At 43.8% G+C, this 27,449-nt stretch overlaps 1 protein-coding gene across 5 annotated transcripts in view; it reads right to left on the bottom strand.

Moving 5' to 3' along the window:
* ERI3 (ERI1 exoribonuclease family member 3) overlaps positions 1-27,449 on the bottom strand; it is a 127,145-nt gene that overhangs the window by 86,917 nt on the left and 12,779 nt on the right. For 3 of the 5 annotated variants that reach the window (XM_080921929.1, XM_080921926.1, XM_080921928.1), the window contains exons 3-5: positions 25,146-25,423; positions 8,988-9,104; positions 3,050-3,109 (exon numbers count right to left, since the gene is read on the bottom strand). In XM_080921929.1, coding sequence (XP_080778055.1) covers positions 3,050-3,109; positions 8,988-9,104; positions 25,146-25,400 — 432 coding nt within the window. In that variant the 5' untranslated portion in view covers positions 25,401-25,423. The remainder of the gene's footprint in view (positions 1-3,049; positions 3,110-8,987; positions 9,105-25,145; positions 25,424-27,449) is intronic. The other 2 variants (XM_080921927.1, XM_080921930.1) reach the window with 2 other exon arrangements.

The raw sequence follows: 27,449 nt of genomic DNA, 5'->3' as shown, positions 1-27,449 counted from the left end.
ATTCAGTTCCAATCCTTGGCTCTTCCTTATCCTGGCTACGTTGTAGACTGGAAGTCATTTAAAAGTCATTAAACATCACTGAACCTCAGTTTCTTTCATCTATACAACTGGGTAGGTGACAATCCTTACTGAGTTGTTATGAGAATTAAATGTGATAATGTATCAAATGCCTCCCCTAAAAATAGACAGAAGCTGAGAGGAGAGAAAGGGTGGTGAGGAAGTGCCTGGACTGCAGGTAGGAAGAGGAAACAATACCCCTGATGGCAGCAACGATATGGTGGCAACTGTGTTAAAGTGACACTGTGTTAAAGTGACAGTTAAAATCTGTCCTCCCTAGCAGACTGTAAGAGAGCAGGAGTTCTGCTTCATTCACTGTCCTGTTCCATGTTTTATTCAGAACAAACATGTTACCAGGCATGCTGGCACACACCTGCAATTCTAGCAGTCAGGAAGCTGGGAAATTGAGGATCACAAGTTTGAGGCCAGTCTGAACTACATAGACAGTTCAAGACTAGCCTAAGCTATATAGCAGATCCTTATTCAAAACAATATTTGATGACTGAAAACATTAACAGATTCAAGTTTAGTGAGAGCAAAGCCTACGTGGCAGAAACCTGCAATGGAGTTTTAGTTAGACCAGACTGCAGAGGGGCTGTGTAGTAATGGGGAGCACATGTAGGGCCTAAGGAAGAATGCCCATCTAGCAGGTATAGCTAGCTCCCTGGCACTTCTGAGATAGGAGGCATCCAGAAATAAGACCAAGAACCCCCTCTAATTCCATGGCAGGCCAGTAACCAGAATGTAAGTGCTGCTCCGTGGCACACACTGGTAGGCCGTACAGTCTCTGAGCCTTCTTTCACAGTCTGTATCTATGCCTAAGAATCATCCCCAGCCAAGGAACCTCCTAAGCAGGGAGGCTGGGTATTCCACTGCTGAATGATCTGCCTCTCTGAGCTCTCTAGCTTAATCCCTTATGCACATGTGCACACATGTACAGTCACACACTATTACATCTTTAACTCAAGGTCACCTAAAAGAAAAGTTAGACTTCATTGATGAGAAAAGATAAGATCAACCCAAAGCTTCCTAAATCCATAAAACCTGGCTGGCTCTATATACTCAAGTAAGTGTCCCACACGGTAGCAGCCCAACACCCCAACTCACAGTGGGAAAAGAGAGCAGAACAGAACAGGACTGTCAGAATGACTCAACCAGCATGACGATGGCTTTGCTCCAACAGGTACCTAACCCTCCACCATGTGGCAGAAACTAAGTGAGCATCTTTCACCGTGAGCCTGCCCGGACACATAGGCCTGACCTCCCCGGTTCTACTTAAATGAAAAAGGTCAATAGGAACCACAAGGTAACTCCAATCTATCTGTAGTCCTTCCCATCAATAACAGCCTGAGCTCTACTCAGAATAAATAAATCAGGCAAGCATCTTGCTAGCTGCCTTGGTTGGGACAGGATTTTAGTTGTGTATCAGACTAACAGGATGGGTGTGGTGTGCTTGTCCTCCATAAACTACAAAGATTGATACTGGAAATCTTCCCTTCACCTACAGAAGTGGGTAACATTCAACATTCGAAGCACCCCACTCTAGGGCTGGCCTGGGCTTGTCAGAAAGGTTGTCTTGTGCCACATCTCCCCTCAACTCTGACCATTATTTTAATGTCCCTGGTTTGGAGCTGCCAGGACCTAGCAACAGACATTCCTGAGAAATGTTGTCAGTCCTCTATCCTCCTCTAAAGCAAGGCTGTTTGGGGCTGCTGCTGGCAAGGAGCAACCATACTGAAGAAGTCCCTGAGTCCTAGCAATGGACTACCTCTCAAATGGCAGTAGGTCAGGGAAGCAAATAGAAGCTACCTTATTTACCTTACCTTCTGCCATCTACTGTTAAGCACCCTCACCATGTCCAAAACTGAGCTGACATGCCTAGAACTCTACACTCCAGAGACTGAGAGTATCCACTGTCACCAAGGTAGCTAAGCCTGCCTCTCAGACCTTCTCCATGGAGATGGGTTCAGAATGTTCAGGCCATGACTCTCTCCCTGGGGACAGGATTCATAGCTAAGAGGAGGTGTCTCCCTTTTGATGCCACACCTCCACATCTTTGCTGACTACTTGCCATGCAATTGTGCCCTTAATATTCCTCTTGAACACTGATATGGTCAAAGTTTTGGATTTATAAGGCTTAAAAAGAAATAAAGCACCTAATGAAATCCACAGGCTTGTTCTTGTCTTCCACAAAGCAGTGCTGTCAAAGAACCCTTCTTAGAAAGCCCTGAGGCTAGGGGCGGGGGGGGGGGTGCAGGCTGAGGCTGAGACCAAGCAGAGCCTCTTCCTTATTCCCTCTAGCTGGAGCACAGAAAGCAGCGCCTTAACCTTTCCCAGTTCCCTGAGGAGAATATCCAAGAAGTGTGGTCTCTGCCAAGAGTTCTAAAGTCTTTAATTTGATTTCCTTCACATAGGCAATTGTTGTAATTATTCTGATTAGGAATCGTTACCCAGTGCAGCCTCTGCACCCGACAGGCACATCACATCCAGCGGCAAGCAGCAGTGGGGCAAGCGTTGACTGCAGCTCCTGGAGGAGCTGACAGCAAACAAAAGCCATCGATGGGGAGTTCTGGGTGAGTTAATGAAGTGCTCACATGCCACAAGAAGCCAACACCAAAGCTAAACAAAAACACCTCTAGTCCCAGGGGCTAATCCTGTAAGGCTGCAAAGCAGCTCCTCTGGCCTAACCCACCCGGCACAGGCCTCAGCTGCGGCCAACACAAGGCCACAGGCCAGGTGAGGAGGGGTGAAGGGGCTCTGCCTGACTCCTGGCAGCACTTGGACGTCTTGTCTGTAACCCTGACAGGAACAGCTGGAGATGACAGATCAATGGTTCAATACTCTCAACAGCATGTCACTGATGTGACAGCAAATGTTATTCTAATCAAGCCATAATCATAGTCAAATTATACGGCAACGTTCTCAGGAGGAGAGGGAAAGAAAGGCAGCAGGAAGAGGTCAGAGGTCAGGAATTAAAGGTCATTCGACCTACCTCCAGCACTTGCTGCAGGCTTGGCTGGCCATCCACCATGGCTTGAATGATCCCGGTAAGCTGTAAGAAAAAGAAAAAACAGCCTTTGGGTAGAAAACCAAAGCACAAGAGAAGGATGGTCCATTCTGTCCCCTCAATTTCTCCTCCAATGTGAGGGCTGGGGCCTCAATGCTTCAAGGCCAGAGGCTGCCCAGGAGCTTGGGAATCATGTCCTAGAATGCTGTGAGAATATCCCCAGCAGCAGCCTACTCTAAAATAGGCCCACACACATGCTAAAAAGGCAGGCTGAGTGCAAGTTTAAACTTTTACTTGGGAGATTTTTTCCTTTTATTTTACATGCCTTTGTATTCAACAGGTCCAATAAGACCCCACAAATTATTCTTAGGCACATTAGACTCCAGAATCACAGACACTTCCATGGAGCCTGGTGAGTACGTGCTCCAGCTAGGCATACTTGGTTCTGAGTCCTTCCCTTTCTCTGAGCCTCTGCCCGTCCAGGATGTCCCACTTTACACTTTGAAGAAGGTGTAAGGACACAGCCACTTATTTTATATTCCAGAAACTGTTTTTATATTAACTGGGTAACAGAAGACAAGACTCAGAAATCTGGATACCTGCCCTCCTCACTGCACAGCAGAGCTAGAAGGCCACCTGTGAGCAGTGGGGAGGAAAGGCCTAATGTACAGACACTGGCCTGGAGGACATAGGTTCTGACCAGGTTCTGAAGTAAACGTATCCCTCAAGCACAGAGTAGGCACAGAGTTCCTATCAGTCTGGATTTTGAGGCCCTGTCCTGGACACTAGCCAGAAACCACAATGCTTGTCAAATCTCCAACACTGGTTAGATGCAATCCCAGTGCTACCGTGCCCTGTTCTTCTCACTAAGAGTATACCAGCTAGCCTGGAAACAACTTTTTGTTCAAGTGGGGGAAGGGGTTTAAAACTCCAATTAAACTATAATTACATTTAATGAATACCAAATACCTAACTCACAGAAAGTTCCAGCTCTAAAAAGGAAGGTTATTTTCTCATAGTGACTTACATGGAATGGTAATACACACCTTTTAGGGAAGAAATTTTCATTTTAAGAATGCTGAGTTCCTCTAGGTGGGTTTCTGTAGTTCATCAAGTCATTATTAGGTGGTATTTTAAGGAAGTGTAAGGACACAGCCACTCTATTTTATATTCCAGAAACTGTTTTTATATTAATCTGTATTTTAATTGGGTAACAGCTGCTGCCTACAGACTTCCCATGGTCTAAAAGGAAAATAAATTAGAAAGATTAACTACACTGTTCTTTCGCAAGGCTTTAACCCACAGCATGCCCACCCGGCTGGCACTTCCACACCCTTTCCTTGCTTGGGAGACCAAAGAACTGCCCAGCAGAGGGAGGACCTGAGTCAAAGAGAAGAAAAGACTGGTCTTCGCTCCACACAATGTAGAGGGAGGATGAGGCGCCCTGCATCGGAGGGAGGTTTTAATTTGAGAACAGAGCACTCCACATACTCATTCCTAGTACCTACTATGTGCCAAAAAAGCAGGAGCCTGTACAGGCACATTAAAGCCCTGCTTGTGGAACTGCCCTCCTCACCACAGTGCTCTATGCCTAGCCTGACTAGCACCCAGAGCAACACCCAGAGCAGTCAGGCAGGTGCCCTAGATTTTCTGTCAGGAGCATAGGGACCATTAATGAGACATAGACTCTCCTTCTCAACTCCAGGTCCACCTTCCAGAAGTTAGACTGACAGACTGAGAGCCAGACTACAGCTGACATTCCAGTCTCATTCCTTCCTGCTGAAGTCTTCCAGGATGGAGGAATGATAAGAATCAGGGCTGCCATGGGAAAGGCCCACAGTCACTCTCACTTCTTGAAAAGCTCCAGGGTCCAAGCATCAATCTGCATCTAGCATTAGTCCTAGGGCAAGGCCTAGGTCTACTTCTCTGGCTCCCACCCGGGGTAACTGAGTAAAGCCTACACTGAGGAGCTTCTGAAAGTTTTGCATGTGTAGAAAAAGGCACAGGGCAAGAACTTTCCCTCCTCAAACCAGGACTCAAGTCAGCACCCATGTACCCTTAGGTCCTGGGAAAAATCAGAAGTGGGTAAGAAACACATTACACCTAGTTTAGTAGCATAGCACTTGCTTAGTACAATCAAGGCCCTCCAAACTTTAGCACCACAAAAATAATTGACTTTTAAAAATCACATCACCTAAAAGAAAACCAAGGGCCACCCCAAATATCCTGCTGGAAAGCTGTAGTACTCCTCACTGTGGGTCAGGCCCACCTCTCCCCCACTAGGGCTAAGACTGGGGTTCCAGCTCAGCAACCAGGTATCACAGGCCTAGCTGGCAGAGAGGTCAACTGTGCTCTCCATGCTTCCTAGATGGCAAGCATTTCCAGCATGGCCAGCCAGTGTGGCTCATCACTGAGTTCCAGGAGAAGTGAAGTCAGCCTCAGAGACAAAGGCTTAAATAGTAGTTCAACTAAACCATGACCTTCTCAGGGAAGCCTTCTAGCCCTTAAAGGACTGAGGGAGTTCTTGAGGGAATAGACTAAAGAATGAGCCACCTCTTACCAGCTCTGCTCGTGTGCACTGGCTGAAGGGGGCTAAAACTGAGAAAGTTAGTCCCTGTACTTGATACGCAGCCAAGCTATAAATGGTGAGGGAGAGACTACTGTATAAAATTAACTGGGAAGTCCTATTTTAGCCCTAACTTAAATCCTCCATGGTACAGTTTTAAGCCCATCCCACTTAGATTAATATATGTTTGCAAAAGGCTTTCATGCCCTCACAATGAAAGGTACTAGAGCAAAGCCAAGTATTTGTTAAGCTGAGAACCAGGGTTCACAGGCTCAACATAGCTCAGAAGCCTTAACCACTTAAGGTAGGAGAGGTGGGGGAAAGAATTAATGTGTGTTCTCTGATTCCTTTCACTGAGGAATTACAGATTAACTCCCACTTTTCCAGAATCAGAAACCACAGGAAGGGATTTTTGACCTGACTGATGACACTGCTGGCTCCCAATGCCACCACTATGCTTTGTCCAGGGATGAGCTAGCTTCATTGGACACAGTAGCAACTCCAGAGAGCAGCCAGGAAACTCCGTGCCAACAGCATGTCAGCGACCAGGCAGGCGGTCTCTTTTCACAGTTTATCTCCAACACAATCGTATTCTGACACCAAGACAGTTTGTTGATTACATAAGCACTTGTCTCTGCTGTGCAATCTGATAATCAGGCCCACTCTTTCTCCTCATACAAAGAGGCCAATAAATCTCACCCTTTATAAGTACAGGTGCAAGACAAAGCCCTTTACTGGCATTTAGCAAAATGGGTACTTCCCTGTCCCCCCACCCCCACGACAACAACAAAAGACTATACATGGCTAAGGACCGCAGCAAGCTAGCTGTTGAAGTACAAGCTCACAGGCTGGGCAGACTCTAGAAGTCACAGGGCAGGAACTTCCATGCCCCTGTCTCTACTAGAACTTTGCTCAGGATGAGTGTCAATGAATTAAAGCAATGCCTTAGGCTGAGACCCTTCTCATAAAGCAGCATGAGCATTTGTGTAGGACTACAGACTTATTTAGGCCAAAGCCGCCTCTCTGTGTTCCAGCACTACACAAACATACTCCCATATATATGCACATCTATACATTAGAGGTTTTGTATGGGGTTTTGGTTTTTAGTTTTGATTTATTTGTCTTTTTGAGACAGAGTTATTATATAACCCCAGGCCTTGGTATTACAGCCTTGAACACACCGGGTTAATCTAGGATGGCCTCCAACTCCCAGCCTCCTGTCTCAGCCTCTTAGGTACAGATTACAGGCAAGGGTCATCATGCTGAGCTATTTGTTTGTCTGAGCTGAGACAGCCTCATGTAGTCCAGGTTGACACTGAACTCCTTTACCCTCCTGTTTGGTAGAGATTATAGGCACATGCACTGCACCTAACCATACTAGGATTCTTAAGAATCTTTGTGCACTTAAGAAACAGACTCTGCTAGAGGAAGTCATTTAGATCCAAGCTAGAGGTTTGAGACCACTGCTCACACATTTGTTAATGAGCAATTAATAAATTTCTGGGTAGGTTAACCCCACTGCTATCTTAAAACTGGCTACTGCCAGGGCAGGTGAGGCCTCCCCTATATCTGTATTCTTTCCGAGACCTAGCAGTTACAGCTAGTATGGAGTCAGGGCAACACTGAGGAATATAAGGTTTACCAAAGAGATTGACTCACTCAAAACGACAAGTCAGAGCCACCAAGATGGCTCATCCAATAAGACACTTACCATCAAGCCTGAGAACCTGAATTCAAACCATGAAAGGTACAGCAAAAGGAGAACCAAATCTCATAAGCTGCCTCTGTCCAACATGCACTGCAGACATGTGCGTTACCTCCCAGACACAGAGAAATTTTTTTGCTTGTTTTTGGTTTTTATTTTTGTGTGGGTTTTTTTGTGGTTTTGTTTGTTTGTTTGCTTGTTTGTTTTTTCCTAAAAAACAAAAGGCCAAGTAAACAGTATAGTAGCTTGCCTCCTTGGCAATAGTTCCTGCTTATAGAGTACACATGGAACTAGACCCTCAAAGAAGTAGAGGCAAAAACAGATCAAGTCTAGTTAAGCACTCCAAACACTCATTGTAGAGTAGCAAAACAGATAAATAATCAGAGTATAAGCTATTGGATCAATGTGACTTGGGGTAAGCATGATCCAGGCCATGTACCAAGGAAGGCTGCAAATCTAAGCAGGCCTGGAACACAAGAAAGCATAGAGCACACTGCAGTACATGGGGACAGAGCAGGAGCTTGGAGATCTCAACTCAATGCCTCACAAGCAGATATTTGTCTCAGAACAGTTGTGCAGCCAGGATCCCAACATCGGACCCCACCCCTACTGCCCTCCAATTATGGATGTTCTCGAGTACAACTGTCAAGAAAAAAAGGACGCTTTCTAGGCGTCCACTCTAGAGGATGTTCCCCATTCCAGAGCACCAACTCTTGTCTAAGGCCAGCCCCAGCAGCACTTCCCATTCCTGAATAGGCAGCAACTACTCTGGGTCTCTGGTTCACACCAAGCAGTGTGGCCTCACAGAACCACACCAGTCTAAATGTCCCCAGATCAAAGCTAAGGTAACCAGGGTGGTCTGGATAGTTCCTAGATGAAAAGAGGACATGGCAGGTTCCAGGCTGATGGGGGTCTTAACTGGTGGCAAGTATGACAAGTGACTTTTCAAAAGAGGGCAAAGGGCAAAGTAGCCACTCACTCTGGTAGGAGAGGCAGTTTCCAAGGGAGAGGGAGAAGTGATGGAAAGCTTCAGCATCATGAGCTGGAGAGAAAGGCTTAGGAGAATGCACATCTGGGCAGATGGGACCTGCCATCAACAGCCCACCTGGGTCAGATGGCAAACATTGGCTCTGAATTCAGGAGCAGCTCTGGAGACCTCCTATCTGGGTTAGTTAGCCTCAGGGCCCATTGAAACACCCATTGCAACTTATCTTCTCTGTCCTTAGTGGAAAAGCCATCCTTTACCTTGCAGGACAGAGCATCATTAACATCTCAGGAAGCTAAGAAAACCTGAATATAACAATTCCTTCCAAGCAGCTGAAATCCTCACTGCTACAAAACAGGCCCTATTGAAAATGGAACTGGAAAGAACCTGAGTCCCAGAAGCCCCACACTACTCCTAGATTGACTCCAAGTGTCCAGTTACCAGGCACACTGAGAATGAGAAGGAGAGGGAAATGTTGAGGATTCTGGGGCAAACTGTATCCCTGCTGTCCCTGGGTCCCTGGGGACAGGTACTCAAGCAGTCACAGACTAAAGTCAAGTGGAAAGCCATTGCCAGGCTCTTGCCTTAACTGCTGATTGGACCTAGCTTTCCCTAAGTGGCCTGAATGAACCAACAACCCCAAGGCTCCTCTCCCAGCAGCCCTTACCTCTGTACAGAAGGGGGTAAGCTGTGGGTGGACTACAGGCTGGACATACATGTGAAAGGTAGACTCAATTTCCATGGTCCGGCCATTTAACTTCAGGATGGGGAACTCAATGATTTCCTAGAATGCCAAAGAGAAAGAGGAGAAGGTAAGTTATTTTGATCAACCATTTCAAATAACTATGCAAAGCCAAGAAAGAATGAGTGTTTGTGGCTCATTCCTTCTGCCAGCTCAAACCCAAAGCTAAAAGAGGTGATGTCAACATTCATGATCCCATTGCTTATACTGCTAAAGCCTTCCCATCATTTTAGGGAAGAAAAACAGTGGTATACTCTGTCTGTTTTCCTTACAGAGGTCCATTTGGATGATCCTCTAAGACAAAGAAAGGCCTACCATCTCTTGCCCAGGCTGCTGTCCTAAAATGTCTGGATCTCCAGGTTAGCAAGCAGCCATCACTCAGCACACAGACTTCCATATACAAAGCTTAAAACACTGTTAGTGGTGGGGTGGGATGGTGGGGTGGGTTTGTGAGGAGAAAAAAAAAGTAACAAACAAATAAACAAACTCCCAAATTAAGCCAAGGGGGATGTCAGAGAGAAGAACATGGAACACAAGTTAATGAAGGCCAGTGCCTCCTCCCACCTTTCCCTTCAAGCACTGCACACTCCTCTTCGCCTGCCCCACCCGCCCAATCGCTTAGCAAGCCCTTCCCAGTCCGCTGGAAGGTAATGGAAGAGAAGGAGGAGGAGTGACAATTTGTTTGGTGTCTCTAAGATTAATTTGTCTCCGTTATTTAATAGAGATGCACAGCACCAAGGTCCTGGTGTGCAAACAGGCTTGCAGAACGCTGGCTGTGCAGCACGCCTCATACATCGTTCCTGGAAAGGGAGAGATACACTAGAGGGGGGAGAGGGCAGGAGAGAGCACGCGCACCAGAGAGAAGAGGGAAACCAAGGGGAGAGAATAAAAAAATATATTGCTTTTTAATATTCAAAAACAGTTTGCAAAATTTAATCAAAGCAGAGGAAAAGCTAACATTTTTACCACTCTGACATTTTTATTAGCGCTTTCATAAATTTTTAAAACATGAATGGAATTAGTTTACAACACCCCCCCCCCCACACACACACACACACACACAAAAAAAACTGCCCTGAAAACATCTGGAAGAGACAAATAGGAAATAATAAAAAAATAAATAAAAGCAAAATCTTCCAAGTAAAATTAGCATGTGAAAAAAGCCTACACTGCAGAGACAAAAGGGAGTTCTGCCCACACAGGGTCCCAACAATCAGCTCCAGAAGCGTGCCTACCCCAAAACCCCAGAAGTCTAGAGAAGATTCTCCTAGAATCATCAAAGCCAAGACAGAGACAGCCTGGAAGAGCAATATAGAAACCACCACTGCTGAGATGTGTAGCCACACTCAGGGAATCAGTGCAGGAAAACACAAAGTTGTGATTGCCTTTATGTCCCAGGGAAGACAACCACCATCCTTGCAAATACATCAACTAATAACATGGACTTATTTTTTTAAGTATTTATTTCAATCCAAAGCATTAACAGTAAGGGTGAAAAACAAATTAATGCAGTTAGATTTCATATTAGAGAAGTTTAAAGGTTTTAGCTGCCTGGTACCCCTAGGCCAGTGGTTTTCAACCTTCCTAATGTTGTGACCCTTTAATACAGTTCCTCATGGTATAGTGACCCAACTATAAAATTATTTTTGTTGCTATTTAGTAACTGTAATTTTGCTATTGTATGGATTGTAATGTAAATATCCAATAAGCAAGATACTGATATGTGACCCCTGTGAAAGGGTCATTTGACCAAACTCATTAGCTGATGGGAGCTTACCTAGTCACCCTGGGCTGATCCCCAGAGATGAAGAAGCTGAGGAGAACTTATTACCAGACACAGGACAGACAAAATGGCTGCAAGGTAAGGACAAGAAGACCCAGACTGCTCCTCAGACTAGCTGATAGACACCTCTTCTCCCAGTGGAATGAAGGACTCATTCTCTAACTGGAAAGCCTTTGTTCCCATAAAGTACTATAAAGCAGGCCAGGCAAAGAGGAGTTTTACTATGGAAAACCAAGTTGAGCATTCACACATATACCACACACACTGTTCCTAAAAATTCACATATCCACAATTCCCAAGATCTGTGGCTCAAGAATCAGACCCCACACTATAACCCCTGAATCTGTAATAAATCCCTTTTCTCCTACTAAATAGGAGAAATCCTACCTATCCCCCCCCCCCCCCCCCCAGGAAGAGCTCCACAGCCTGTGGTGTCCAAGGAAACAAATACAGCAGCTTCTCACTAACAATGTTAGCTTGGCCAGAAATGAGATTTAACCTGTGACACAACTGTACTTTTCATTTAAACTTTCATTTGGAAAGAAACAGTGTTTGGAGACCTGCAGTTTGTCCTGCTAATAAAGACAAGTGTTGGGACCTTTAAGGATGCCATTCATCTTTGGCTTTTATTAAATTCAATTTTCTTAAGCCTGTGATACATTATGAAATTAGGAGTTGACATTCCTCTGGAAACAAAAATATCTATCAAACATAAATAGGGGGAAAAACCTCTATTACCAAGAATGTATGGCTTAAAGTTGATCTCTTTCTACTTTTTTACAAGCACACGGTTTGTTTTAGATATGTGAAATGCTATTACAAATCTGGAATTTCATTAGTATTATAAAACAGAACGTGCTTCAGCTCTTGCTCTGACCAGAACTGTATCAGCTTTCTCAGCAGGCTCTGAAAACTCAGGCTTGGGTCTCCCACACTGAAGCCCAGCATTCAGATTCTCCTACTAATGGTTCCTTCACTCATAGGGACAGAGAGCTAGTAACCAAATTCAGTGACACCTTACTAAGACCTGTCTCAACTCCTATGGGGGAAAAGAAGAAAAAGAAAGAAAGCAACCCCCATAATTCCTTTATATTCCTATACCACTCACATTCAATTAAACTACTAGAGGGCTACTTACTATGTTAGACAGAGTAGCGCTTAAGACATGAGTAACTTTTGCATTGGAGAAATGCTTGAATTAGTAAGTAGAAATGTCAACTGAGCAAACAATGGACAGTGGAGGGACATTCCAAGTGTTAGGCTTTTGTTCTTTCCCATTCATTTTATTTTAGCACCTACTATTTAGCAGACAGCCCAAGCACAGGCACAGGAGTGAGGCCTGCGACTCCTCTCAACATGCTCAAGAGTTTGGGGAAAGGAACAAAAGAAGATAGTTTCCAACACTATCTGGCAGGTGGAGAATTGAATCATGCTGTTCCCTCTGCTTCTTGCTTCCTCTGTGGTAGACACTCTGCTAAGTGCTAACAGAAATTACCTTAATCCTCTAAACAACTTATTAGGTGGAAATCATTACTGTTGACATTTTACAATAAATTAAGGCTCAAAGATGTTATGGTCCCTTATCAACCATGCTGCTAGTCAAGGACAGGGCTGGGACTCCAAAAAGGGAGGAAAAAGAGACAAGTAGGACTGGCTAATAGTTCTGTAGGGGACTCAGCACACTCAACACCCCAGCATGTGTGGATGACCTAGGCGGAAGTCCTAAAGGAATGTTCCTAAGAGTCTCCTCCATGCTGTAGTCTGATAGGTGCCACCAGGCTGAGTTCAGGAAGAGAGAAACCTGAGCCTTTGGTCTGCATCTCTGGCACCTGCCTCTTGGTCCTCCCTTTTTCAACTCTTGTTGTATGCAAACAGGAAAGAACTGACAAATAGGAGACAGAGCTATTATCTGTCAACCAGAAAACACTCTTGCTTTCTAGAATTTTCCACAGGATCTGGGAGGTGATCTGCCTAAGACGACAAGGTAAATGGTGGCACCAGGTTCAAGGCCAGATTCAGAGCATCACACAGCAATGTCTACTGGGATCATCCATTCTTGATCATCCACAGTTTCCTTCTTCAACTGATACCAACCACATGATCCCAGATTTAGCCAAACTGTCTAGTTTGCCTGGGACCAGAGATCTCTAGAACACACCACCATCAGTGCCAAAGCTGGAACAGGTACAAGTTATCCTACACTGTTCAGTTGTCCAAGGGCAGAGTCTGGGGATGGTGACTGGGAACTGACCATGATTGTCAACTATGGGGAAAAAAACCTCCAAATGTAGAATTTTCCAAGTATCCAAGGTTCTCACCCTGCTGCATTTTATTCACTGTCTCACTTAGTAAATGTTCTCCCAGAAGGAAGAGGAAATAAAGGAAGCAGCAAGCAAATATTCATTTGCTTTTTCCTTCATAAATAAGTGAGCTAGAATTTGGGTTTTAAAACCATTTGATTTAAAACTGATCAACTAAGAGCCCCAGTGGATCCCTTAGTGAACAGGATAAGACTGCAATGGTACTTTAAGTGAAAGTTCACACCCAACTGTTGAAGATTACAGGAAATAATCTGTAGATTTTGTTTGTAGGGTATGAAAACTTCCTTCAACTAAATTATCTGTAGAGATTAGGTTATATTCGAAGACAGTAAGACAACAACAAAAGTCAGTCAGCAGAAAAGGCTCAGCTGACCAGTGGAACTGGCAGCAAGGGTTACTACAACAGTAGTCTATTCCATTTTTCCAAAGCACAAATTCTTCTCAAGCTGAGCTGATGTTTCTGCGATCCCATCTGAAACATGGGACTGAGAAGAACTTTTTCATACCTTGCCCAAATGAATCTAAGAGGAGCAAACAGACATTTCTTCAATTTAGAGATAGTAACAAGTAATCTATCCCTTCCTTCTACCCCTGTACTATAGGATTTGGTAAAAATCTAGACGCAACCTGACCACAAACAGTAAACATGTAGTAACCCAATGCCTATTAGATCTGCACATAGTCTGATATAGAGGTAATAACCTTTCTGGGGTGAGTGAGGGAGCCTCTTGATCTTCGGGAAGAGTGAGGATGCACTGGGCATGATTTGCCTAACAGTTTCTTGGGGTGGGAGGGCATTTTATGCACAAGGAGCTTATTTCTTAAACAAACACTCGTGGTTTTGATTTACACCACAGCTTGCTCCTAAATAATTTATGGCGGGTTAAATTTATTGCCGAGCCCTGGCTGGCTGCAAATTCGAATTGCCAAATAATTAGATTTTAGGGCAAAGCTTATAAATTACCCGTCGATTTGTCCGGACTTGTTTGTCAGTTGCTTTGTGCTTCAGGTCATCTTTGGCATTTGGCTGTTTGGGTTTTAATTGCTGATTTACACTTTGACAGATGAAAGCTGATGCTCAAAGTTTCGGGACAAGCAAGGGGGGGGGGGGGGAGCCAGAGCGTTAAGAGGCTGATTTTTCACCTATATGCTCCCCTTCACCCATCTTCATACCCCCACAAAGCCATTAAAATGTAAAAACAAGGCTGAAGGAAGAAAGTGCTATTCTTTAAGAAGTGGGAGTACAGTCTGAGTTATAATTTACCTTTATTAAAATCTGAAATTTAAAAAAAAAAGAGCCTATGTATCAGTAAGTGAAGATCAAAAGTGTATTCTTACCCTGGCATACATACACCTGTCTCTCTACAAGTACACATGACTCAATTTGAATATTTTTACATGTTCTGCATAATGTCAACTATCAGGGCTTTTCGAAGCTAACCTTTAAGGCAGCAAACAACTCAATCGCTTCTTTGTAGTTATAAATTTACACACATAAGTCTATATTGTACTCATGTAATTAATAAAAACAAATCTCTGGTTATGCAGAGGAGGAGCTCCTTGGTGTTAGTTTTGAGATTGTCATGGTAATAAAACGGTAGAAATCTTGACTTACCATCTATCCCAGTACCGCCAGGAGTGCAAGTGGGGCTAACAAATCTATGTAGCACCCTACATCTATCTGAAAAGTCTGCACAAAACCAGAAGTAAGGCTGGCCTCCCAGTCGGCTGCTATACTCCCAACAGTCTCCTATACAACCATGGGTCAGAGGTGCTAATTCTACTAAGTGCTGACCTATACAGCTACATGCTAGGCACTGTCCAAAGCACAAATATGTATTTTTAGTTCACTGTATCCTCCTATAGAGTCAGAACCATTACTAACTGCATTTTGCCAATATGATGATTGAAGTACAGGGGTGTAAACTACTTTAGCCAGAGTCACACTGTTCATACTTAGTAGGAACAAAACGCAGCTCTAAACAGCCCAGGTCTGAAGCCTATGCTCTTAGGCACTGTGCTATCTTGTCCTGGACAAAATGGTCTCTGTCTCAGCTCTCTTTACTCTGGGGACCCAGAGTCCTCACTTTGGGGCTTGGACACATGCAGCCAAATCCTGTTCAGTTAGTCTTGTGCTAAACTGGAGAAAAGTCATATAATTTACTCAGAATTACAAGATATATCAGAGTTTGGTTACACAAAGACTCATTTTTTCCAATCAATTATGGACTGCCCTGAAGACATACTAGCTGGGGTAAGGAATGAAGGATAGCAGGGTGAAGAAATGAGGCAGACGCAGGCCCACTCAGGTAATTGGGTAGGAGCCCAGAGAGGCTGGCTGGGCTAGGCCTCAGGAGACTGCGCTCAGTAATCCCATCACAGCCCCAGATACCACTTATGTATGCCTAGAAGCCTCATCCCAAAGAAGCAGCTCATGGGTTCCCTATTCTCTGTCCATGACAGCTGACAGCTGTGCTAGCAGGAGAGTGGACAACTAGGCCCACCAGTCCTCCCTGCATGGCTGAGGTGATGTTATATCTCCCTAAACTGGCAACAATCACTCCCTATCTCATGGATGAAATAGCTAGTAACACAGACAGCATCCCAATGAGAATTTGTTTAAAATGTACGTTCCTGCACTAGCAATGCAGCTCAGTAGTGAAGTACTCATGTACCTGAGGCCCTGCATTCAAACCCCAGCAATAAAAACAAACAAAATCACCAAAAGAGCACATAACTGTACCTTGTAAAGAATCAGTGTCCTTCCCATTAATGGAATGCTTTTCCCCATCTTGCTTTGTTAGAATTGTGGGGGGTTTTCCCTATTATTTCTTCAAGGGAAACAAATTCATTTAGATCAGTGGTTCTCAACCTTCCTAATACTGCAACCCTTTAAAAGAGTCTTTCAACCCCTAAAAGGGTCATGACCCACAAGTTGAGAACTGCTGATTTATAGGAACAAAGTAAATTTCTAGCTTTTACCACAAATTCTGTGAGCCTAAAGCCCTGGTGTTGAGGCCAGTGATCCTGGCTTTAAGCAGTCACCCAGCTGATTCTGATAGTCACTACACTTTGAGAACCTCTGAACTGTCTGAAGGTATTGTCAAACCAAACCCATTTAGCTCTGTGTGGCCTGACACTCCATTTATAACAAGCTGGCAGATAGTGTAGACACTGAGGGTTAGTTCTTAGATCACTAGTGTCAGGCAACTTTCCCAGAAAAAGACCTTGCCCAAATGGCATGTGTGACCGAGAGACCCTTCCCTGCTCTAGCTTATCAATCCCTTTCAGCTGACCAGTTGGCTTCTCAATGCTGTTGGTGTCTGAAGAAGTACATGGGAACAAATGAAATTTGGTCCTGAACTAAGAAGGGATGAGATCAGGTCAGAGCCTTAAGCCTTGTAACAATTAGGGAGAGTAGGATTACCAACTTTCTTACTAGTTATCATTAGTAGCTACCCCTTCTAGGTCAATGCCAAAAAGTACCTCAAAGATATCTCAAAGGGACAGCCAACTACCTTACCTCAAAGGAGCTTACCTGTAGCTGTTGTCCCTGTATGCCCTTGATGTGACTCTTTAACTCAGAGTACCTATGATGACACCCATAGATTGTATACTGTTTCTTACCAATCACTCAGCACCACGACCCCCAGGGAGCCAGACTCCAATGGAGTTTAGAACTATGATGAGCACTGCTCTCAAGCTTGTTCTTACCCAGCATAATTAAGGGCTTTAACACATAACCTCCCTCCATTTCTACCACCACCACCATAACCCAGCCTACTAACTAACATATCTCTTAAATACTGTGCTTAACAGGGTTTTTTTCCATGTCCACTTTTACATCCTTGGAACACCTTTCTTTCATTCCCAGAAACTGTAGGTGCTGGTTCTGTTTTCTCCTTTCACTCAGCACACTGAAAATTCCATCTCTGGTTTACTAACACTGCTTTTAACCTCCCCGATGCACACTCTTTTTGTTTTGGTTTGATTCTTTTTCTGAGGTAACCTCTCAGTGTGGCTCTAGCTGTCCTGGATCACTAAGTAGACCAGGCTGGCCTCAAACTCACAGAGCTCTGCCTGCCTCTGTCTCCCTCCCAAGTGCTGGGATTAGAGGTGAGTGACACTATGCTCAGCTTTCACTATGGACTCTTTACCTGTAGCTATATGGGGATTTCCAAATAAGAGTTCCTGCCACAATGTAGCCCTTGGATGAGCTCTTGGCTGGAATGGCTCCCCAAAACTAAACACTGAGCACAGCCTCCAGAAGAAAAGCAGAGCCAACCATATAACAGCACTGTTGTACTAACCCAAAATCAGCATACCTCCCACTGACCAACTAACTAAATCATCTGGGACCAGGACCCAAACAGCAGACTATTCCAAGGTACCTCTACTTTACTACCAAGGAGTGAAGTCCTCTCCAGAGACTCCTTTCTGATTCTCTCATTGCCTGCTTGCCATTTTGCTGTAGGCTGCTAGCCTTGGGGGAAGAGAAGCATTAATGTCAATATAGAAACACGTTTTTTAGGCTATGGCTAAATTTTTACAGTTAGAGCTCAGAACTCATCACATAAATGTAACACTGTAGGAGCTTTTTAGCATCAGGAACATCAAGGATAAGAGGATAAAAAATAATCATCCCAATAGCATCTTAATCAAAATGATGCAGAATCCTTTTTCCCAACAAGACACAGTGGAGAAAGCATCTCCTAATAGCAGTTTCCTCATGTCAAACAACTGAGATGAGTCTGTAGAAGAAATGCAATTAATAGCAGGAGTCAAACACCCCTGGCTGACACTCCCCACTCTACCTTTTCTCCTTGGCTTCTCAAAGTTCCAGTTACCTCGGCTCCTCTTTGTTAACCTTTTTTAACACTCCTTCTCAATGTTAACCACACAGCATTTTTCTATTTGAGAGGTCTAAACCTCCCAGGTCTGTTTAAGCTGTGTTCTAGCAAATCCAACTGCAAATTCCCGGTACTTTATGTGAGAAGATGTCCTATCATTCTCCAGAAATTGCCTTTCCCTCAAGATCTAGTATTCCACCCAACTGCTACCTTCAATGACAGCTGACATCCAGCATGGCCTCCCTAAGAATTCCTCAGCGCCTCAGTTCTTGAGCTCCATCCACCCCCAGAAGCACCATTCCTTTGTTGACTTAGTTGATTTTGTCACATCCAACAAAAACTCTTAAATTTTTTTCACTTTGACCCTCACCCTTTACATCCAGGCTTTCCTGATTCAATAAGCCTCTTCCGGACTTAGCACTCTCACCTACAAGCATCCCAATGGAAGCTTCTAACCTGAATGTGAGAAAGAGTATGTGACTAATACAAACAATCCAACTAACTCAACTGTGAACTATTCCATGGCCTTGGATTCATTCATCACCTTTTCTTACTCATTTTCAACATTTTGACAAATTAGTCTAAAATCCAGACTTTCCCTGATCCCAGAACTAAGCCAATTCAACGTATTTTCCTGTTAAAACCCTCTGCTTTGGGGTTTTGTTTTGTTTTTGTTTGGGTGGAGGAAGGTAATCCCTGCTGTAACAGTTGTGGGGCCTTTTGGGTCTCCTAAATTTCTCACATATGAAGCCTGTTGCCCCTCCTGCAAACTGGAGTTTGTAGGTGGCTGCCACTGGCTGTCCAGCACTAGACATGCTTTCCTGTAATGACAGTGCACTGCCTGTTGGTGGGTACAGGCCCTACTCTCCTTGACCCAGCTCCCTGAGGGTAGGAACTAGGTCCTATTTAGCTTTTATTCCTGCAGTTGTTACCCAAAGAGCAAATGAGGCTTTTCATTGCCTCCAAGGTGGTTAAAATGAGCTCCTCCCATTCCTTTGCTGACTGAGTTGGTTTTGTCACAGCCAACAAAAACCTAAAAGGCAGCTCAGTGTCACTGTTACTTAGCAGTCCCTGATGTCATTCGCCACATATCAATGCTCCTATTCTTTGGAGCTCTTCCCTTCCAACAAACTTAGCCCAGTGCCTAACAAATCTGCAATCCAACAGCTGCCTGAGCCCTGGAGAGACCACCAGGATAATAAGAGGCTAGGGGAAATGTTTCCTGATTTGTACTAAATTACGTGGTGATTTCGTTACCAATGACCCAATGCTCCCCAAGGAAAATTCCTGGCTCCACCCCAAGGCAACTTCCCCAGACGAACTATACATCATGGCAGCTTAAAGGTATAAACCCTGGGGAAGACAGAAAAGCAATCTGAATAGAACAATAAACCCATGTGGATCTTATCTCTGCTATGCCAACCAACAAGGCAGTCCACCATGTACCCATCAGTGCTTCATGCCTGAAATTATACTTTACTTCCACATCGCTATGTCTGCTCTACATAAAAAGGGGCCCCTTGGCTTTCACAAGGAATTACAACACAGCCAAGACACAGTGAAACTTGTTCCCATTCAGGGAGCACTAGTGAGGAGCCACAGGGAGTCAGGATGGGGCCCATCCCTATAGGGATCACAAGGAAACAACCAGTTGATTGGAAGGCAGGGGGCACCACTTTTATGGAAGCAGTGACAAAAGGACAAAAGGGTCTAGTGGGCCACCCCATTCTCCCTACAACTACCGGCCAGCAATAGTGAAATTCATTTATAGTGATCCTGGAAAAGATGTGCTAAAGCAGAAATATAACTAAAAAGAAAGGCAATAATTGTTCTGATGGGCAGAGAAAAATATTATTCAAGGAGTCGGGAGCCTGTGCAAGAACACTTACAGCTCACAGAGCCGTCATAACTCAGCCCCTCAAGCATTCTGTGCTCTGCTTATGGTGTTAACTTTAATGTCTTAACATCTAACACCATCCACACTAACACAAAATACTACACACGCCAGATGAGGCTGAGTTATAGTTGCTGGGGGAAGCATAACTTTGAATTTCCTGATTTTGGTGCATTTAATCTCAGCCATAATGTTACATTAACGTCGGTTTTGCATTTCATTTCCCAGTTTAGAATAGCATCAGCGTCTTTCGCCTGTTTGTACAGAAAAAAAATGCAGGCTGGCTGAGGCTGAAGACAGGGAACAAATTCTGAGCCCTGCTAGAAAAGTGGGCCTAGTCCTCCCATGTGGAGAAGCTGCAAACACAGCCAACTAACAGGAAAGGAGAGAAGGATTTTTTTCCTATAGGGTACTTTCCTTTTGACCACTTAGAGACTATAAGAACCAGAAACAGAAGACAAGAAGGCAATTATGGAGCAAAGAGCAATTCTTGGGCAGCGGGGGCTGTCTTTCAGTCTTGAAGGGAGGAGAAAGGGAATCAACATAGTTTGACTTATAGTGATCTTAGGCAATTTCTTGTAAACTTTTCTACAATGTCTCTTTCACAAAAGACCTATAATGGTGCCAGTTCTAGGTCCTACTGAAATACTTCAAATCTTTTTTTCTGTATTAGTTCTAGACCTTGGTCACCACCAACCCTGTCCCTCCCATCCTACCCTCCAAAATAAATCCAAAATCTGTACAATTTTCTATACAAGAGAAACTCATCTGGTCATAATTCTAACTCAAATGCAGATAATATCTCTCCAAGGTTTCTGAAGGGAGGTGAGGGTCGGGAGCAATGGGTAAAGACCAAATACTAGAAAACCTCAACACCAAAGGTCATCATTCTAACATTATGGGCACTTAAGTACAGATGAGAAGGGAAACAGTAGACAGGGCTGCTTTGAAGCAAAGAGAAAGACTACCCAGAAGACCAAGGGACTGATGTAGGCTAGGCAGCAGCCAGGACTTAACTTCCCACAAACAGAGAGCTGTAAACCACCCCTCCCTCCCAAGCCATGCAGGCAGCTGAGGTTACTTCATCTTCCCCACAAGCTGTGGCCTATACCTCATTTTCCTCACTTACATTTGCTTTGGTCTCCTCTGAACACTGAGGTGGTGAGAGAACTTGCCCTGAGGTTAAAGATGCACAATTAAAGAGCCACCAAAGCTTTCAGGCTGCTCTCCGGGCCCCAGGGTCATAACAACCATCACATCATACACATCCACACCAAATGAGCAAGGCAAACTCCTGCTAGTAAGGACAAAGGAGCCACTGTTCCCTTAAATCAAATAAAAATTTACTTCTGTATCAAAAAGCAATTCCTAAGACAAGAAAAAAAACCCCACATTTCTGAAATTTAGAGCCTCTAATACTTTAAATCATCTAAATTAACATTTGAGAGAAAAAATGTTTTCCAATGAAAAAGTCTCATATCAAATAATACTTACCATGTTAATCTAAATAGAAACACATAAAACATAAAATAAGCACAAAAATCACAACATGAAAACCTATTACTAGCAAAACAATCCCCAAAAGAGAGTGGACCAAGCAAGTCCAGTTTCACTTACTTGAACAAAGTACAAAAATAACCAGCAAAAAAAAAGATGACAAATTGAAAATACCAGATGTTTTACTGTATTTATAACCAATATTGCTACACACCCAAGCACAACAGAACACACAACTATTAGTTTCTCATAGAGGTATTCCTTCAAGACAGTCTCAATAAGCTGACTCAAAGACTTTTAAAAACAACAGGAGAAATGAACTCCACACCAAGCCTCTAAACAACAGGTCTTTCCTAGGCCAAAACTTGTTTCTGCCTCACATACCTGGAAAGTATGTCACGCTCTAAATTTTAGGGTCAAAAAGATCCAGAAGTGAGCTGTTCAGAGATCTTGGGAGTATTGAAAGCAAAAGAGCCAATCAGGAGAGTTTGAGTTCTAGCCCCAGAACACATGCAGGGTTTTTCCATAAAAAGCATGTCACAGAACAGTTATCTCAGACTCTGAATGAAGACCCATTATAGTCTAGTGATTGATTTTACTGTTTCTTTTGGAAGTTTCTTCCTACCACAATCTCAGTTTTTTCTCCTACCATTTAAATCTGGGTGGAGTTTTTGTGGCCTTTGTTAAAATACAGAGCAAGGTATTATTGCATTACTAAGAACAAGAATTTAGTGGATACACTATCTTCCACTTATTTGCTCTCTTATTAAGTGATACTTTGTTTTGTTTGCCTATAGTCACTTTTGTCCCTCTACTGTGAGCTTTTCCAGGTTCCTCCCTTCCCTTGCTGACCATTCACCTAGGCAGGAGGGGCTCTGATGAGAACCTGCCCTAAAGCCACCTCACTACAAGTACTATCATACCTGGGACTGAAAACTCCTCTCACCCATCTTGCAAGTTTCCTCTGAATTCTATCAGAATCATGACCTAGGAACCTTTAAGACTCTCCTTCCCTCGGAGTGGGGCTTTAAGTTGCAATTAATAACAGATCTTGGTCTCCCCATCCCTTTCTTGAGGGTGGCCTAGAGATAGTCCAGAGAACATACATGTGTGGCTGGAGCTCGCCTGCCTACCTGCTGAAGGCAGCCTTGCAGAGCCTTAATGAAGTTGAGATGCATTGCATTTATCACTTTCCCTAGACCCACTCGAATCCATCACTTTGTCACACCAAGAAGTTAGATTGATCTGACAGGATTTGCTCTTCTTCAGAAACCCATGTAAGTTATTACTCAGTACCCCACATTCTTCTAGCTGTTTGCTGATTGATTACCTGACGATCAGGTCAACTATCTTCTCTGGTATCACAGTAAACTAACAGGTCTATAATTTCCAAGATCATTCGTATTCCCCTCTTCAAGGTAAGCAAGACAGCAAACATCTCTCTCCAAGTTCTCTAAAGCAACAGCTAGTGCTTAGCTAATGATGCACCTTAAGTGCCCTTGGAATAACATACTCAGGGTTCCTGATGCTGGAGTAGTCTTTACTTAGATGCAGACCCTCATAAACAAGCATCAAGCTCCTTACGCAGTGTGGGCCATGAAAGCCCTTGGTGCCTAGGTCTGGGAAACAAGTCCGTAGCAGACGATTTAAATCCTACTGTAATGTCTTCAGTGTGACAATGCACACACAGACAGATGTGCCCTTGAAAGAGACAAATGATGACACTGACCAAGCAAACTGAGAGACATAAATCAGGTTCCACCTTCAAAAACACTGGCAAGGCCTTCCACAGGACAGGCACACAGAGCTATGGAACTGGTGATCTTACAATCCAAGTCGAAAGCTAAGAAGCACATATACAAAAGCATGTTCCAGGAAGCAGAAACTGCCATGAAGTGCCAAGCAAGCAATTATAGAGATCCAGAGAAGATAAAGATGAAGCACATACAACAGAGGTGTGTTAGATTTATAGTCAGGTCCCATATGGCTTACTCAGGACTGAAACTTAATTTATAAGGGAAATAATATGGGACATTAAAATGTGGGTCCTGGATTTGCAACTCAAAAGTTCTACAACCAGAATTCCCATCTAACCCTCAGCTCCTCCACACTGGCAAGAGCAAAAGACAGAAAGTTAAGTGTAGTTTGGACAGCTCCCAAACACCATTCCCTTTAATCTAATTCAATCCAAAATTCCTTCCCTTAGGGCACTGTTCTTGTCTAGCAAGCCTGATTCCAATGCCCCAGAGGCAAGCCTCTATTTAACAACAAAGAGAAAAGAGGGTATAGTATCTGGACAGGTAAAGCCACCTACATTCTACAGAAATCCTGGGAGAAAAAGCTAACTAAACATAAGAAATGAAGACTTCATCTTCTTGTGGTCCCTAGTAGTCCCTGCCTCCCAAGTTCCAATTGTGAGGTCTTTCCCTCTGGCCTCCTAATGAAAGCTACTCTTAACAAAGCAATAGATCTGCATATTCCTAAATCACACACTATAACCCAAGCATTGCAGGAGCTGCCATCCTAGAGCCACGCACACCTGAGTCTCCACACTACAATGAACTGCCACACTGGCATTCAACCATCCCTTCACATACCCAGCACAGACACCTGCTACTAATCCAAGCTCCCCAAAGATGGACCTTAAAAGATAAAAGGTCTTTGAATACAAGGAAGGTCTTTGTATGTGAAGAAGAAAAGCAAAAACATTTTCCTTTCCAACAGACTAGCAATGGCACCTGTTCAGATTCTCTAACACTACATAACAAAATTACACTAAACCAAGTATAGGAGCATACACCTATAATCCTACCACTTGGTAGGATGGCAAGTTCAAAGCCAGCCTGGGCTACAGAGTGGGTTCCAGGATACCCTGGTCAATTCTGTGAGATACTTTATAAAGGAAAAACAAACAAATATCCAAATGTGTGGCTTAAAGCATTAAGAACCAACTGTCACAGTTCCTGTGCTTGGCTGGCTGAGGGTCTCTCCTGGGGCTGAAATCAGATATCTACTAGGGCTATGGTCATCAGAAGGCCTGGCTGAGGCTGTCAAATTCAAATTCACTGCCACAGTCACTAACAGGACTTGTAAAGTAGTGTTGGCTGTTGGATTACAGCCTCAGTTTCTATACATGTGAGTCTGTCCACAGTACTGTTTGAGTGTCCTCACAGTGTGTGAGCTGGCTCTGCCAGAGCAAATGATCCAAAGGAGCAAAGCAAACTAGTGTCTCTTCTTTTTTTTTTTTTTGTCCTGAAGCTGTTTGTATTTTAATGTTAATTCCACTTCCCCCAAAAAATGGATCACTAGTGTCTCTTCTAACCTAGCACGTGACCTTCATCATATACTGTCACTTCTACATCATATACTGTCATTCTATCCATGAGATAGGGTCCTCTATGAGTCAGGGTAAAAGTGTTAACACCAGGAGGTAAGGTCACCTCAGGAGCTGACTACCACCGTACTCCTTAAAAAGACAGACAGCAATGGCAGGAGAAAGGACAACAGAATCTAAAGGATAGAGGAAGGCTGGGAGTACAGCATTTTGAGTCCCAAAAGCTGAGGTTAGAGAAAAACAATGTATTCGGTTCTCCACAGAAACTTCACAGTTCTGCCTTGCCCTAGCACACAGGAACCAAAGCCAGAAGATAAGAGAAAACTCTGGGTCCCAAGGAGCAAGACTCTCCTCCCTCCCTCTTGCCCACCCAATCTTTTCTGAAGCAATGATACAACAGTTACCTGAGGATGAATCTGTGGCTTGTCGCATGTGGCCTCAAAGTCCAGCACTAAAAAGTAGTGATACCTCTGGGGAGGGAAGGGCACCATTGCCGCCATTGACGCGCCAAAGCCGTGGGCCGCCAGCTTTCTGGTAGATATGGAACAGAACTCCGGAACACCACAGGGAGAAAATAAGTGGGAGCCCAGCACTTTTCTTGCTCTTGAAAGTAAATATGAAGAAAACCGAGCTGCTCCAGTCTGTAATGGCGCTAGCATTGAACATCCAGAGGCATCTAAAACTTAGGGAAGGAAAGTTAAAAGAAAAAGAAAACAAAACAAAAAACAAAAACAGAGAGCCTGGGTTACTTCCCTCCCACTACTGCCCTGTTTCATCCAGTCTTCAGCAATTTCCATGCAACCTAAGCTGCTCCCCACTATTTCCAGGCCTCTTTCTAAATCACAGTTTTTGTTACCAAAGTTTAAGACCCTAATACCAACACCTGCAGTGTTATTACTACAACTGTCTCCAGATCCTTCTCAAAGCAACACACAAAATTAGCTTCCTCTGTAAATGGAGCACTAGTTCAAAAGAGAGCCGAGAGGACGGCCTCAGTCACTTCTCAGGTGGCAATAGTTAACTTTAACCCAAAGGGTTCCAAAGCAGTTTTGAGTTGACCAACTACACTATCAGTCCTAGAAGTAAACTCACTTTCCTGAACTCTCCAGCTCTCTATACATCATTTGCCCCTAGCTGATCTGCCTGTGACTTGATATCTCTACATGCCCTCTACCTTCTCCCAGCAAGAGAGGATGAAAGGCAATGAAATGAATCCCAGGGGACTGTTGCTGGTGTTCTGATGATTTCCAATCCTCCCTGGTAAGTAGCTCCCTAAGGGAACTGTGGAGCACAGCTGGCAACAGCCTCAGGCATCCTCGTTTGCAGCCTTGGGCCTCACTCTCTCCTAGAGGCCCTGGATGACTATGAGGTCTTTTAAATAGGGGAAAGAGAGAATCCAGATGTGGCAGTAATGGGAGTATTTCTAAAAGTCTAGTAAAGTTTTCTGAGGAAACATGTAACAAAAAAAAAAAAAAAAAAAAAAAAAAAAAAAAAAAAAACCTTAAATCATTTTTCCTTTACATTTTCCCTTTAAGTTCACACAGTATTTGGCCTCCTCTGAGGACTAACTAAATAGAAAAATCAAAGCCTATGTTTTACTCACAAATAACTCAATCTGTAAGAGGGAGACAAGGCAGAGATGTAGGAACATGTCCTTCCCCACATTAAACTCAATATGAAAATTTCCCTCAACTTTAATTCTCAAACAAGAAATCTTGAGCTGGAGAGATGGCTCAGTGGTTAAGAGCACAGACTGTTCTTCCAGAGGTCCTGAGTTCAATTCCCAGCAGCCACATAGTGGCTCACAACCATCTGTAATGGGATCTGATGCCCTCTTCTGGTGTGTCTGAAGACAGTGACAGTGTACTCACATACATTAAATAGATAAATTGAAAAATTAAAAAAAGAAAGAAATCAACCAGTTCATACAAACTGTCATCAGTTTATGCTTCCTAATGTCACATTCCAACAGAGCCAAAGGCTTACCTCTGACTAGCTATACTAGCTGACACTGTCTTCCTACATAGGGTAGGAGGACAGCACCCTGTAAAACAGAGCACACTCTGGTACAATGAGGTCACTGTCACCTGAACAAAAGAGTATAATGCCAAGGACGACTTCTCTTCCAAGCTCTCTCTTGACTCACTGGAAAAACTATGATCACTACTTGCCTGAGTATCTATTAGGATACACACTAGTGTGACTCCTGTGTGTTCTGTATTGAAACATGAAATGTCATAGGATTCTTCATGGATCCTACATAAGCACAACATTTGATTTTACCACTGCTTTACAGCCTACCCCAAAACTCAACAGTCCAAGGAGACAAAGGCAAGCTTGAGTTCACCATGTAATCTCTCGAAAAGGCAAAAGGAACAATGTCCCTTTGAAAACCAGAGTCCCAAAATAAACCCATTCTATCACTCACTCATCAACAGTACCAGGAAAACTTCAGTGACAAGATGATAATGGCTCCGTTATCCTGGACCTTAGATCTCTTCTAGCCAATTGAGCCAGGTAGAAAGACTTTTGAAACTCTTAATGCGACTATAGTATACACAGTATATAACTCAACTAGACTCTGCCTGCCATATACTACAAGCAATTGTCTTGACTAACAAGGACTTCCCGTTTGTGTTCTGACTTCAGCACTTACTAGCCATGGCACCATGGGCATGCTCTATTCTTCAATTCCCTGCCTATATACT

This window comes from Micromys minutus (assembly GCF_963924665.1).
Source record: "Micromys minutus genome assembly, chromosome: 9".
Taxonomy (NCBI): domain Eukaryota; kingdom Metazoa; phylum Chordata; class Mammalia; order Rodentia; family Muridae; genus Micromys; species Micromys minutus.
Note: the sequence above shows the minus strand (reverse complement) of the source record. Positions and strands in the feature narration are given on the sequence as shown.